General features: G+C 43.7%; 1 protein-coding gene across 2 annotated transcripts in view; it reads left to right on the forward strand.

Annotated features, from left to right (window-relative positions):
• The window catches only part of CD151 (CD151 molecule (Raph blood group)), a 177,222-nt gene that overhangs the window by 126,713 nt on the left and 35,743 nt on the right, over positions 1-14,766 (forward strand). For both annotated transcript variants that reach the window (XM_085644883.1, XM_085644884.1), the window contains exon 5: positions 12,241-12,315. In XM_085644883.1, coding sequence (XP_085501009.1) covers positions 12,241-12,315 — 75 coding nt within the window. The remainder of the gene's footprint in view (positions 1-12,240; positions 12,316-14,766) is intronic.

Here is a 14,766-nt window from a genome sequence, read left to right on the forward strand (position 1 = left end):
CTGCCAGCTGACACAAACCCAGCATGATGTCAGAATTTGATATTTCCTCCTCTGTCCCGCCTACTTCCACTGCCTATCAAAGTCTCATGCAACTCGATTCTGTAGGCGGCTATTTGAAGACTGATTGCCTTTTCTAATAAATAAAGGGAAAAAATATTTTTAGGTCTCCCCTGCCACACCGCTTTTAACTGTCTGCAAGTAAGAGGCTGTTGTGGACCATACCAAACCTTACAGTATGCTTAGAGCCTGCTTATTGGTCACCATTGGTTGACTTTATTGGCACTCATTTACTAGCTTCCTCTTCAATGGCTTGCCTTCTTATGTTTGTCCCTCTTCACCATCCTATTGACTGGCTGATTTGCTTCCTTTCACTGCTCCCATTTTGGGAACTACTTTTTATTTGCGCACTCCAAGGGCATGCATGTGTTCTTTCTTGCCACTCTGCTTGTTTTGTATTACATTCCCCCTCCTTTCCACTGCGTGTTGCTCCCCCTCCCATTTCCTTTGTTGCTTTACACTCCTCCCCTCTATCTTAACCACTCCACAAAAGCCCCGGTCAGCGTCTTCTTTTTCCCAGAGATGTTCTCCTACTGCTACAGTAATCTGTTCTACTCTGTTGCTTTTACAACCACTGTTCTTTTGCAGTACGCAGAAAGCTCTACACATTAGCAGTTGCTGCGCTACATCACTTCAGTATATAATCAACCGCTGTGTGATGGAACCAAGTGACTACCACTTCAGTCTCTGCTTGTCATTAACAAGGGCTGTAATAACACTTCTTGATTGGTGAAGAGTTTGCCTTAACTCAACACCCTCCTCTTCTGACAAATGCCATAAGAAGCCTGTGTGCTGCCTAACAAAGCATGAGGTGTATATATAGTCTTTCACACAGAATTGGCGCCACAACGTGCTGTGAAGGTTGCATTGCAGTTTGAGAGACCTGTAACTTAGTCGCTAAACTAAAGCAATGTTAGGAAGTTGCTCTGCAGGGTACACAACGTCCTTTAGAGGTGAGGGGAGGTCAACCAAATATTTCCAGTCAGCAGGGATTGGCAGACTAAACAACAAGTATTTGCAAAGTCACATGGCATTGCCAGTGCTGTTCGCTGAAGCTGTGCACCATCCGTCAAAAAGAAAAAAAGAAAAAAAAAGAATGATGTTGCACGTCTTTTTATAGACTTCTGAATGCATCACCATGCAATGGAAGAGGGGTGGGGGTGAGTTACGGGAATGGGGTGGGGTGAGGTGGTGAAATGTAGGGGTGGGTGGAACTCTCAGTTTTACTCCGCGGAGTTACCCAAAAACTCCACGAGATTCTGCGGAGTCACGCGAGCGGTGGAGTTTTGCTGCTGCTCGTGCTGATATTTGGCACCGGAAGCTTGTCCCGCGCCGTAAAATCAGCGTGAACTGCGCCACGCGTTGTACCAGAGGGCAGTGCATTTTTCTGGCGCTCAAGTAGATTTTCTACTCGAGCGACCACTTTCTGAACATGAGCGGTAGCGACCTGTGGTGAAAATCTTGCCGGAAGGCAGTCTGGCACTTGATTTTTCACTCGCCAACATTCTGTTGGCAGATAACTGGCAAGAAACTCTGCCACGCTGCAGTTGGCAGAGTTGTCCCGAAACTCTGCACTCCAAACAGAGCGTGTAGTGGGCAGAACTCCGCTGAAGTGTAGTTTACCCCCCAACCCTAGAGAAAAGCACACGAGGAAGAGCAATATAGAGCATTGAGGCAGGGGAGGCGGACATGGTGAGTCAGATGTTATCAGGTCAAGCTATTTATAGGGACTGCTAGCCTAGTCTGGCGAGAGACTCCTGCTGACAAAGCTGCGCTAATGGAGTTGTGGTTGAGCAGGGGAAAGGCAAAGAGGAAGACTGAAACTAGTGTGTGGGAAGCAATTCAAGTATGCCTTGCAAGCAGCAATGGGGTACAAAAGGGGGTGGTGATGGACGGAGCATCAGAACCAATCAAACACTCACACCCAGTCAACAGATCTGGGTTTGATCCATCAACGTTCTTTAGCCCACGCTGCCACCCCAGTTCAGACATGGCCATATGCAAATCAGTCTGATCCTGTGCCTCATGGGAACAGTCCAGCCCGAACTGCCAAGCCATGTCTTCCCTGGACCGGAAACAAGCTTCCTAGGGCCGGTTTCTGGCATTTCAGCTGGCTTCAGCCAGGCTTGCTTGAATCTAGTGGCAAAGTGAGCAAGGGACTCTACGTCTGAGCATACCCTGCCAACTTATGGCGAACAGCAATGGCCAGTGGTGAGGAGCCCTTTTGCTGCGTTGCCAAGGAATCAGGGTGTCCTAAGCTACTACCACTTTACGTATACTTGCTGGCTGACCATTTTCCTCTGAACTCTTCTAGCTGTTGTTTATGACCTTGAGTCCCCTCTCCCTTTTCAGATCTCCTGTTCCATATTAAGGGCTCTTTGCCACTGTCACCGCTCCAGGACCGAGGGCAGGTCTCCATATAGCAAGGCAGACATTGCGTCTTGTTAATTTTACTGGCTCCTTGCTATCTTTTTTTATTTTTTTTATTTTACTGAGTTTTATATAGCACGAACTTGACCCGAATCGGGTATCAGAACGCTTTACATAGCACCAGTTCTCCTCCATGGTGGTCTTTCAGAAGAAAAGAAAATGAAACATCCACTCTGCTCACCGGTTGCAGGGTGTGGAGCAGCTATTCCTGCGGGTGTGCGTGGAGAAACTATATGTATAGGCCACAGATCACACAGTGAGACACAAATTTGCACTTGTTTAGTATCCACAAAACATCTGATTTACAGGTGTCCTCTTTACAAGTACGGAGTGACAAGGCCATAATTGAAGCCATTGTCATTTAGTAAACACCTTACTCTCCTTTGAGACATCACCGATCTTCCAAGGCATTGTTAGCTCAGGTTCCGTTGGTGAAGAGAGTTCGTATGGCTGGGAGCTCCTTCAGCTTCCTTGCATCCAAGCTTTGGAACTCTCTCCCTCTGCAGTTAAGGCATTCCAAGACTGAACTCCTCTTTTGGAAAACTCTAAAAACTAGAATTTTTAAATAGGTATCTGCTGTTCTTGTGCTATCCGTGATTTTGTTTAGGATCTTTGACCCTCTAGCGCTGGGACACTCCTATGGGAGTAGCTATGTGCTTTGTAAGCTTCAAATCATCAATATTATTATTTACACATCCACAGTGGGGTTGTTGATTATTTGTGCCTTATTCCATTTCTTCAAAATCATAACACATTTTCAGAAACAAGAAAACATAATTTTTTAATACTTTTTCTATAAACAAAGACTTTAAACATTAGCTGCAATTAGCATGTATACCTTTTTTCACCCCATAACACAATGCCACTCCCTCATTCATTCACATAGAAACGCTCATCCTCTCATACATGCTATTCATACCCGTCCCAGCCGCTCCTCACATACCCTGTGAGTTACAATGGGAAAAGATCTCCAATTTCTGCAGTTGTGTTGCGGGCCAGTATTTCTCACAAAAAGTCAACGCACGTTTTGGTGATTTTATGGAGTTTCTGTACTTCAAATGGGGTGCTGCAGGCTCCAAGTATAACTTCTCCTTGTGTGGTTTCTTCATTATCTTATGGTAAGCAGGCCTCCTAGGTCATAGGCTTCTTTCAGGTTGCTTAAGTGTTTGGATGATGCGGTAATAAAGTACACATGCCAAATGCAGCTAAATGTGTAAAGGTTTTTTAAAGAAAAAGCAAAAAATGGTGTGTTCTTTATGAAAATGTGTTTTGATGTTGAAGAAATCAAATAAGGCGTAAATAATGCACAATACTGTGGGTTTGTAAATGATAATGTATAGCATCATGCGCCAATTTTTTGTTAATAATGGTTAGAAATAACAAAAAATAAAATAATATGCTAAGGCAACAGGCATATCTGGTCTTAAATTAAATTGTTTCCGGTCAGTCCACAGAGCACTTTGAGCTGCCATTGAAGAGATACAGGTTGTATAGGATTTTGTGTATCTGTCATGTTATATGTGGCAACTTATATGGTTACCATATGTTCACGAATGTGTTAAAGAACCCCAACCGGCTCCGGTGTATCATAGTGCTCGGTATGTCCAGTGTGTGTGCGCTCTGTATGACAGTGCACTGGCATGTATGTACATATCCATGGCATCACATACAAATGCAATCGTACACGTACTGGATTGTCAACTTGTCCTTCAACCTATATACAGACATATGTGGATTACACTATCAACAATCGTTGGAAATGCAAAAACGAGCTAATGTGACCTACCACAATGGGTGTGTGTAGGGAACCATATCATGTGAAGGCGCACCTAGAACCCATTACATGGGGAGGATTGAGAGACGTCTCAGTTCATCAACATCCAGTCCCATGGTAGAGCTTTTGAGCATGTCAATCCATTTGCATTCTCTACTGTTGAGCATCTTATATATTTCTGTGGTGTATACCCAGGTTTACAACCTCCGCCACTTGCCAGGCAATGGTGTAACAAAACATAAGGGGGCTCCCCTGCAACGTACATAGAGGTGCCCGCTCCGGATTTAATCAGGAGCTCTCCGGCCAAAGTACTGTGCTGAGGGGGTTCCCCTGCAGCCAGGGCCCGCCCCATACAGCGGGGGCTGCGGGGCCTGTCTTAAGCCACTGTTGCCAGTATAGATCATACTCTGTGTGCTTCAGTTCCTGTTAGTGTCTTACCAACGGTGCTCCTTCCACCTTGCAGCAAATTCTGCTCCTGTGCTGAGCAATTCAGTGTTTGATCATTTGCATTATCTGTCCAGCACACAGTTTCATGCATGGTCATCTGACCAAATAAATAACATTCTTGGTGTTACAGTTAGAGAATGATTTAAGTGTGAATTTTCTGACTTTAGTTTCTAAAACCTTGGTATTGTCAGTGAAATTTCATTCTGCACAGCCTCCGCATTTATGGTGCCCCACCAGTGGGGGCAGGCCCAATAAGCTCCTTAAGTCACTGTTCCTTGGTGGCTCCCTGTGCGCTCTGACAGTGTGGTCTCTGGTGTTCTGTTGCATTTAAGCACAAATAGAGGCATCTCCTTGCATGTCTCACTGACCAACGGCTAGTTCCTTTTAACAATTTGTTGCATGACTCCTAGGTGAAAAGCTACTGACCATCACAATTTTGTCATTGGTTTCCTTAGTCCATGGAGTGGGTGTGGCTTCTCTTGGGCAGAACCAAGCTCTTTTCATGGCCCTGGTCACTGTTTTCTTGGGGTAGCCCTTCTCTAAAAGTAATTGTTTAGGCCGGTGCATCAAGAATCATATTACGTGACCGTTTTTAGATTTCGCCACTATCTTTTTGCGGATTTTTGTTTGTGTGGTATAAGGAAGCTCGCAAAGATGGGGGCTATGCATCGAGCACCATGTAGAAAATGACGAGATTCCAATAATGACTATGTTTTACAAACATGTAATTGTAACATGAAAACAGGCATATTCGCCTACACCTATGAGAATCTGAAGCACACTGATTTGGCGAGAATCACAAGACATCTTGGTGAAGTGCCGTCAGTGGAATTAGAAGCGCGCGGATGCTCAGTTTTCAAAATGAACAGTTTACCCACTATACTTTATGATTGGATGACACCGGTCGCTTGCAGTTACAGAAGGCTGCTGGTGAAAAGCGGAGGGTCATCACTGCACGTTGTTAAGTACAATCTCCTCCGGATGTGGCTTCGATCTTCGGCGCACCACCAAACAACGACTACCCTCAGCAAAATAAAATAATTAAGTGATAAGCTTTAAAAAAAAAAATTTTTTTGCAGGTTTGCATTTCGAAAAAATATATTTTTGCATATATTAACAGACACACAAAGTTGCATTTGCTAAATTATATTCTCAGGGTGACACACGCTGGCTTTATCATAGTGCTTTTGTTTTGTTGTTTTTTTTTTTTTTTTTTTTACTTTCAGCCATGTTGACATTGCCTCTTTGCTTGTGACCCCCGTAACCACAGAAGACACCGCCAAGACCATGAGAAGTATACACTCGGGAGCACCCAACGACCCCTGCCGCCCCACATCTTCCACAGAGCCGCCCCCACCATGGCACCCGAACTACGATATACCATAAACTGCTCCCTCAAAACTGGCACTTTCCCCGACAACTGGAAACGCGCAGAGGTCAAGCCCCTCCTCAGGAAGCCCACCGTAGACCCAACGGATCTCACGAACTACCGACCCATCTCTCTCCTCCACTTTGCAGCGAAAGTCAGAGAAGATCATCAACAACCAGCTGACTAACTTCATAGAAGCCAACTCGATCGACTCCGCACCCTCCTGGGCCAGGACCGCACGGCAGCCCTCATCCTACTATACCTCTCAGCAGCCTTCTACATCGTCTCTCACCACACACTAACTGCCAGACTCCAAGACACTGGCATCCGGGGAACTGCTCAACTGGTTTCGCTCTTACCTCACTGGCCTAACCCAAAGAATCAGACTCCCACCCTTCCTGTCTGAACCCTCAGAAATCAGCTGCAGAGTACCTTAAGGATCCTCACTCAGGCCCACGCTCTTCAACATTTATATGGCCACTCTTGCCACCACCGTCAGAAAACACGGACTCCGCATAGTATCCTACGCAGACGACACCCAGCTCATCCTCTCCCGCACCAACGAACCCAACGTCACCAGTCACAGCTTCCAGGAAGGTCTGAAAGACGTCTTCTCTTTGATGAGCAACAGCTGCCTAAAGCTCCACTCGGAAAACGGAGGTCCTCGTTCTCGGATCCACCTCCTCAGCATGGGACAACAGGTGGCCCACCACCCACGGTGAACCTCCCACACCCACAGACCATGCTCGTAACCTCTGCATCATTTTCGACTCCTCGCTCACCATGCACCGGCAGATCAACGCCGTATCCCCCATATGCTTCAACACCCTCTGCATCCTTCGCAAGACCTTCAAATGTATGTCCCCTTACCCCCTGAATCCAGAAGGATCGTCACCCACGCACTCCAGCAACAACCTGGACTATGGGAACACCCTCTATGCCGGAATAAACAAATCTCTACTCCTCAAACTCCAGACTATCGAGAACGCTGCAGTTAGACTGGACCTCTGCATCCCTCAACAACACCGCATCACCCAACACTTATGAGAACTCCACTGGCTCCCCGTCGAAAAGAGTGACCTTCAAGCTCCTCACTCACACCTTCAAGTCCCTCCACAACATCCGACCCCAATACCTCAACGAAAGAATCTTCTTTTACGCACCTAAGAGAAGCCTTCGATCCGCCGATCTTGCCCAAGCCAAAATACCAACCATCTGCAGAGCCAAAGCGGGAGGGCGATCCTTCTCCTACATCGCAGCCGAGACCTGGGACGAACTCCCTCTCCGCATCAGACAAACCCCCACATTGCAAGCCTTCGTGAAGAGCCTGAAGACCTAGCTCTTCGGATGAGACAAAGCTGCGTGACAGAGGGGCCATGGGCCTGTGTGGTGGTACCAAGGCTGTGATAAAATCTGCGTGAAAAGCTGCTCATGTGAATTTTTTTTCTTTGCATTGTGGGGCTTGTAGTCCTGGTATTATAATGGGATAAACCAGACTAGAAGGCCCAGAGTGCAAGAGTAAATTTGGAATGCAGCAGCTATTCACACATAGACCTGGAAAACGTGGCACAACTAGTGAACGCCATTGTGTTATTGTGGAACACTGACAATAATATGACTGACTGGTGCTGGATAACTTGGGTAGTTAATGTAGGGTGACCACATTTTAAGAACCAAAAACTGTCTTTCTCTCTCCAAAATGCGCTGTTAAATTTACCGAAATCTGTCGGGCTGATGGCAAAATATTGGGCGGGTCCTCGAAAATCCAGGATGTTTGTCCATCCTAGGTACTTAAGGTAGTCACACAAACACTATGTCACAGTTGTGTATAGAATATGTAAAATAGCTCAGTGCGTTAATGCCTTTATTGCAGAGATCTTGTCTAACCTGTGGGTTTCAAGTGACAAGCACAGCAAAATTGCATGATGTGTTGTGCACTAACTGCAAAGTGCAGCATGAATCATGCAATACTTAAGTTTCGATCCTTCCAGATTTGTACTCCATAGTTAATTTTTCTAAGGCTTATAAAATAAAATTCTGTTTGATAGTCGTAAACCCCGTTAAGTGTTTACATTTTGTTTTTTAATGTGCATGTTCCATTGGTTACCTTATCCCCTTCAAGCCCTGATTTATCAATAGCTAATCAGTGCTCCAGATTGTATACATGCTCTATTGCCTGCCAGTGACGAATCGAAGAACATTAAATCTTGCTTTCATCGTTCTGGTGTTCCAGTGAGAGAGATTACGTGGTGTAAAGAGATCAGTAGGAGTTTACCTGCACGTGTTCATGTCTGTATATATGCCTCCAGAAGGTTACTTGCAAATTCCCTTCTGCTCCGGTATCCGCCTATATCCTTTTAGAAATTTCCTTTGCAGCCTTCTGAAAATAGCTAAAAAAATTCCATAGTCTTCCAGAAAAGATTCAGTAGCCTACTTACTGTGTCCGTAGGGTTGCTATAAATGGGTGGATGGGGAAAAGTACCATTCTCTGATGAATCCACGAGTATGAGACTATATGAGTCTCCATCATTTGATGGCATTTTCTGAACCACCTATTTCTAGTGCATTCGATATTGTAGCTGGTTGACGAGGGATTAGCGGTATGAGGTTGGGGGCATGTTTTAACACTCTATTGGGTTATTGACCTCACACGATAATTCTGAGATTTGGAGGGTGATTGTCCTGGGAGGGAATTACTGATTAATTTATGTTGACAGTCTGTCTCTGCACCTATCTGGCACTGTTAAGCCGAAATCTCTACACTATGTACATTCAACATTTTGTACATCCTGGTCTCCTTGCAAGATTACCAGCACTGCTGAGGACATTGGAGGGATGAGAGGTTACTGAGCAGGTGGGCTTCCATTGGGAAAGGGTCTTTGACACCCTTGCCTAGCAGGTTGGTCCTGCGTGTCTAATTTCTTTCTTGTGAATGTCCACCAACAAAAGTAGGGCAACCCATTTCAGGTTATTTATTTAATATGTTTGTTAATGTATTGACCTACTAAATGACTGATGTGGGACCTGTGCATTTAAGACCATGCATAGAGATTGCATTTTCTCTCTTTATGCTTCTTTACACATGACAACCCTACAACCAGCAGATTCTTCGTAAGCAGAACAGCTACACCACACCAAAAGTACTTTCAACATAATACCCGGCACCATCATGCACACAAAACAGCTCCAGAGGTTTAAGCGTTTCCCACCTCAGCAACACATCCAGATCAGATTAAACTAATTAATTGCTCCACGACAACAGTACCCATTAGACACAACTGCAGGTATCCTTATGTATGCGACACCGCTCCAATCTATTTAGTTGGTGTGTTAACCTGTGCTGTGGCTTCTGTGTCTATCCATATTATAAGGCCACCAAGGATGAAACTGGCTAAATAAATCACAGCTACTCCTCTAGCCCAGCCAATTACTCTACCTGTGCGGGCAAACCCTGCCTCCTGTCCTTTTTAGTTGGGGACACCCTGTTGCTTGTTGGGAAATATCAGGTTATCACCCACTAACATTATTGACTAAGATTGGTTCCAGTAAAAATTTTACAGTATATCCTGGCTTGATATTTGTATAACCTGTTTTAAACCGTTTCAGTTGCTGCAGATAAGGGAATGAGGGTTAAGGAGATAAAGTGATTTGCAGAGCGAATCTTCCAACTAAATATTTAGATTTGTTGCGATGAACTGCATGCTTCTGTCATTACTTGTACATTTATCCAAAGTCCATAACGGTGCACTTTCCTGATCTTCGTATAATAGCCTAGCGAAGGCAGATGTTGACTGCTGCAGATTCCATACACAAGGATGGCCAGTACCCAGCAGGGCGAGTATGTTGCACAGTTTCTATTTGCACAGATGTTTAGTCAGGAAGCTATGAACTGTATTCACGGGGATAACTAGCGAACCGTTAAATATAAGACTGCATGTTGAGAAACCATTCAAGTTTATGCATATGACAGCACTGTTTGAAGGTATCCTCTTTGGTTGCCTTTTCAGGTGGCTTTGAAGGGGTAAGTGTCTATTTTCTGAACTGCCTAAGTGTTTAGGTATGCATGACATGAAGTGAGATGTTATTTCAGATGCTGCGTGGGCGGCTTAAAGGAGCTTGTCTCCTTGTATTTTTGGTTGCATATCTTGACCTCAAAGCTTCTAATCTCATTTTTCTTGTTGCATTGACTCATGAGTTGTTCAGTGTTTTGACCCTGTAGGCTCGTCCTTCCTGCCTTGTGTGATGCAGCAGTTACTTAAGATGAATCAGACCTCCGTGTGTAGCCCCTGGAGTTTTACCCATGTGGGAGAGATGTTATCATAAGTCTTAACCCCTTTAAGAAAGATGATATTGTGTAAGATGCGCAGTTGGGTCATCGTAGAGTTGAGGTGCTGACCAGTGTCCTTATCAGAGAGGGCCAATGTTTGGACTATAGTTCCAAAGCCTTAAGCAGCAAAGTACATCTTTATTATTTGTAGAAGATTATGCTGGTATCACATTGTATTGCTTTCTGGGCAAGGCAGGTTTTTAAGGAAAAGCCCTGGGTGGCCTAATCTGGGTGATGTGTTGCCTGTAAATAGCTGAGAATATATCTATCCAGCTCCATGTAGGAGGAATATCTTAGATTGGTGCTTGCATAGTGCTGTTGCCTGTGAGGATATATTAGATTTTAGTCTGGTTCAGCTTGAGGTAGGTGCTGAGAAACTGACTTTTGTCTGTTGGAAAGGTAGGGGAAAAATCTCTGTAGTGCCGTACGAATCCTATGCATGTTATAAACCGGGTATCCGGGTGTGATGAGGGACAAGGTTGAGTAAGAGCACAAGTGGGACTAAAAGTCAATGGTCAACCCTTTCTTTGATGTGAGGTGTCACCCACAACTTGGGTGATTGGCGTCTCTTAGCAGGATGATCCAAATGAGTACTGGTACTCCAATAAAAGGTGGGTGCTTCGATTTGGACTTGTAGTCAAGTGTTATCTGCTTTCTCAGTCCTCTTCCTGAGGAATGTTAGATGTGTGATACGCCAGCTGATGCGATAGATTTGTTTAAAACTGGAAGGATCATTCATGTAGTAGTGTGTGAGGAAAGATGCCTTGTGTAAGAAAAGTAGGCACTTAGTTGAAGAAAGGTGCAGTGCTTTCTCATAGAAGTACTTTCTTATGGTAAATGGCAAGATGTCGCCTTTATATGTGGTGGCCTTGATGATGGTGGCAAAGGTGTCCGCGTAGGATCACAAGGCCCATCAAGGACAGATGCGCAGTCATGTTATGGAGGTAGGAGTTAGAGATAGGTGTTGCTTCTATTGATTGTTTTAAACTGGAGCATCCTTACTCTTTACTACATATCTGGGTGAGAAAGGGGAGCGACAGCAAAAAACGTATTGCTAAAGATATCCTCTGGCTGTCCTCTGATACATTTACTATGACAGTCATCAAAAACACAAGCAATACAAATGTGATTTTATTTAATTTTAAAATGTTTAAACTGGAGCATGGAGCCTCTTGTATAACCCCTGTTGTACTAAAATTGCCTTTCATCTGTATGCTAATGACTGATTTGTATTTGAAAGTCACGTCTCCGAAGGACAGAGCAGATCTGGTAAAAAAAAACATGGGGTACATAATATCATGAATGGCACTTCACCATCTTTACCTGTACCCCCTACAGATTGAATTCCTTCTACTCTTTCCTCCCCACAGTAACATCCCAACCCAAGTCTCACTTGTTGTCTCAAAATTGCTCTACTACAAGTCCGTTAGTGTGGATCATTCCAATTCTTAGACGCGAATCCAAGCCTACACTCCGCTATATACATTCTAACTAAAGTAGCACATTAGTCAATCCAATTCCTCATAGTAAAATAGGCCTCTGATCCTTGCTGAGCACTTTAAGACCATAGTACAATTGTTAGTTCTCTGGCTTGACTATGGAACCTCCCTACTGTCCGGCATACCCAAAATCCACGTGGATCTTCTAAAAGCAGCCCTTAATCCTGAAGCTCTACTAGTATCGGGCTCCCAAATATACACCTGTGTTGGGCCTGAATGCTGAGATATTTGCAGCCAAATCCGTAAATTGCACTCTTTGAAAAACCTAAAACCTTAATAGTAAGCATAAATATTGATTTCAAGTGGTGACCGGCCGCATGTCTTTCTTGTTTTACAGTACTTCATTTTGCTGCTGTGTATATTCTTGCTGGAGATCCTGGCAGGAATCCTAGCCTACATCTACTACCAGCAGGTACATTCCAGCAAGAGGCGGGGGGAGGGGATATTGTATGTTGTTTTATGCTTCTGAGTTTGTTTGTGAGTGCATGTTAGCTAATGTCCATGTTTGTGCCTCCATATCTCCACTTGTGTGAGATGTTACATTCTTCGCCAAGACCACTAAACCCAAGAGTAACCTTAATGTCTTGTTGACCTAACCCATGGTGGGGGCAACTTTTTTTTTTTTTTTTTTAGATTCAGCTCAGTTCCTTTGAAGTCACCCAATTGACTCACTCATCTTTCTTGATAGCATGTAGCCATGCACAATGCTTCTATTGTAAAGGAAGATTATAGAAAAAAGTAAAATTTTAAAAAGTGCTAAAATAATGCAGATGTTTCCAGATCGTAAACTAAATATTAAGAAATTAGGTGTACGTGATGGAATGGTTGGGAGATTCAGTAATATTTTGAGGGTATGCAGACAACTTGGGAACAGGCTATCAGGATTATAGAAGCAAAATGTGGCTCCAGAAATTCTTATTGTAAATGTTCTAGCTCTTCTGCACGCAACCCCGGGTAAGATGATTATATGCTGCACGCAACCCCGGGTAAGATGATTAAATGCTCGGAAAGTAGAACCCCCCTGTCCAAGCTCACATGGTGCGAAATCAATAAATAAATAATTCACAAGGGCTAAATGCAAAGAAAGGTTCAATTAATCTGTAAATTCAAATACACTTCTAATAATTAGCAGGCTAAATTCTCATAGGCTGGCACTGTCACTAAAGCCTTGCACCTAATTTGAATATTACCTCTGTAATGGTACCACCACTTGGGTACTCGTGATTCTTTTGAGCTGGTTGCTACATTGTTACAGACCATGGAGACACCGATTTAGTCCTCGCTGCCCACACAGGAAGCAAAAGATTTGCTGAAATTGTTTCACATGAAGTGAACAGAATGTTTAACAGGGTCTTCTTAATATAAAAATGATACCCCTGTGTTGAAACAGTTTTAGTGGAAAATATGGTGAGTTCTCTAAGAAAACAAGCAGGTATGGCCCATTGCTTTTCCGGTCACATTGGAAAATGAAGGGCAGGTTGCAAACTAGTTATGGGCCAAAATCAACAGCAATCTGCCATTTGTAAATTGGGCCCTAGGTTCTTTGGCACTTCTAAGTCTCACATTGTCGTGAGCACTTGGACCCGCCCCACTGTTGTTCCAAACTGTAGTCTGGAGACAGTGCAATGATCTAGAACTCTTCCTATTTTAAAATCTCATCCATGTGCCACTGCCGTTGCCAAGGTGCTTTTTTAGAGAGCTTGCAGAAGTCATAAAGAACTTCCATTTTTTTGGGGGTTTACTTCTGCCCCAGTCGGTCACTGGTTGCGACTGCAGAAATTGAGATCTATTTATTGTTTTTCCAAAATATCTACTTTACGAACAGTGGCACTGTTTGTGTGGTATCTGTCAGTACTGCTTTTTTTCACAAGATTGTTCACTGAAGAGAATGTGTCTATTTGACTTTCCTCAGGGTACTGAGGAAAGTCAAATAGACAGTAGAAGAATATCTGAACCTCTGAAACCACCATTCTGCCCTTTCCTAGAGTAGTACATTTCTGCCTTGCTTTGAAGATACTCAAGTTTTACTTTAGAATAGGCTTAGGGAAGCTGTGGGTTAATGGTGAAACCATTGTAAAGCAGTTCTTGTAGGGATTCCAGCAAAAAAGGATAGTGGTCCTGTTCATGTCCAAAAAGACTCCTATTGTGGCCTGAAAGTTTATATATCTATCTGTAAAATTGGTATGTTACTTCCACTGGTCCGATAAAAGGCATGATCCATTCCACGCAATGCATAGAAAACATGCATATGGAAATAAAGGACTTGCATAACATTTCACTATGATCCTTCCTGTGGAGGGAGAGAAGGGAATTCAAGCAGTGGGCTTCGACTTTTGACTCACTCGATAATAGATAGTTGGTGAAGGCTTTCTAAAAGAAAGCGAAGGCATCCATTCAAAAGTTATTTTATGTCACATATTGCTCATTTATAAGAAACTGGGAAAGCCTGTGAACGTTTGTTTCAAATCCCATTTAATAAAATGTGTATAACCATGTCATTTTCTCCATTTGGTTGACTACCATTTGTACTGGCCCTAGATGCCCTTTTGTGATATTGCACTTAACACGTGTGTGCTAGTCAGGTAAAGATTTAAACCAGGAAACTCATGGCCAGGTGTATAAATATCTCAAAAACGAGTCACTTGTAAAAAATACACTTTAGATTCCTTAGTTAATATTCACATAGTTCACCTGTAAAAACTGTGACCGAATTATTACATTTGAGTATTTAAAAAGCTGAGCAATTGGGAGGAGACCCCCTATACAAGCATACTGCATTTTATAGAGACTTCACATGTGCTCGGTCTAGTTCTGAAGTGTGTTGAACCAGGCTCTTGAATTGTAATACTGAAGGCGGGGTGGG

Source organism: Triturus cristatus, chromosome 3_1 (genome assembly GCF_964204655.1).
Source record: "Triturus cristatus chromosome 3_1, aTriCri1.1, whole genome shotgun sequence".
Lineage (NCBI taxonomy): Eukaryota > Metazoa > Chordata > Amphibia > Caudata > Salamandridae > Triturus > Triturus cristatus.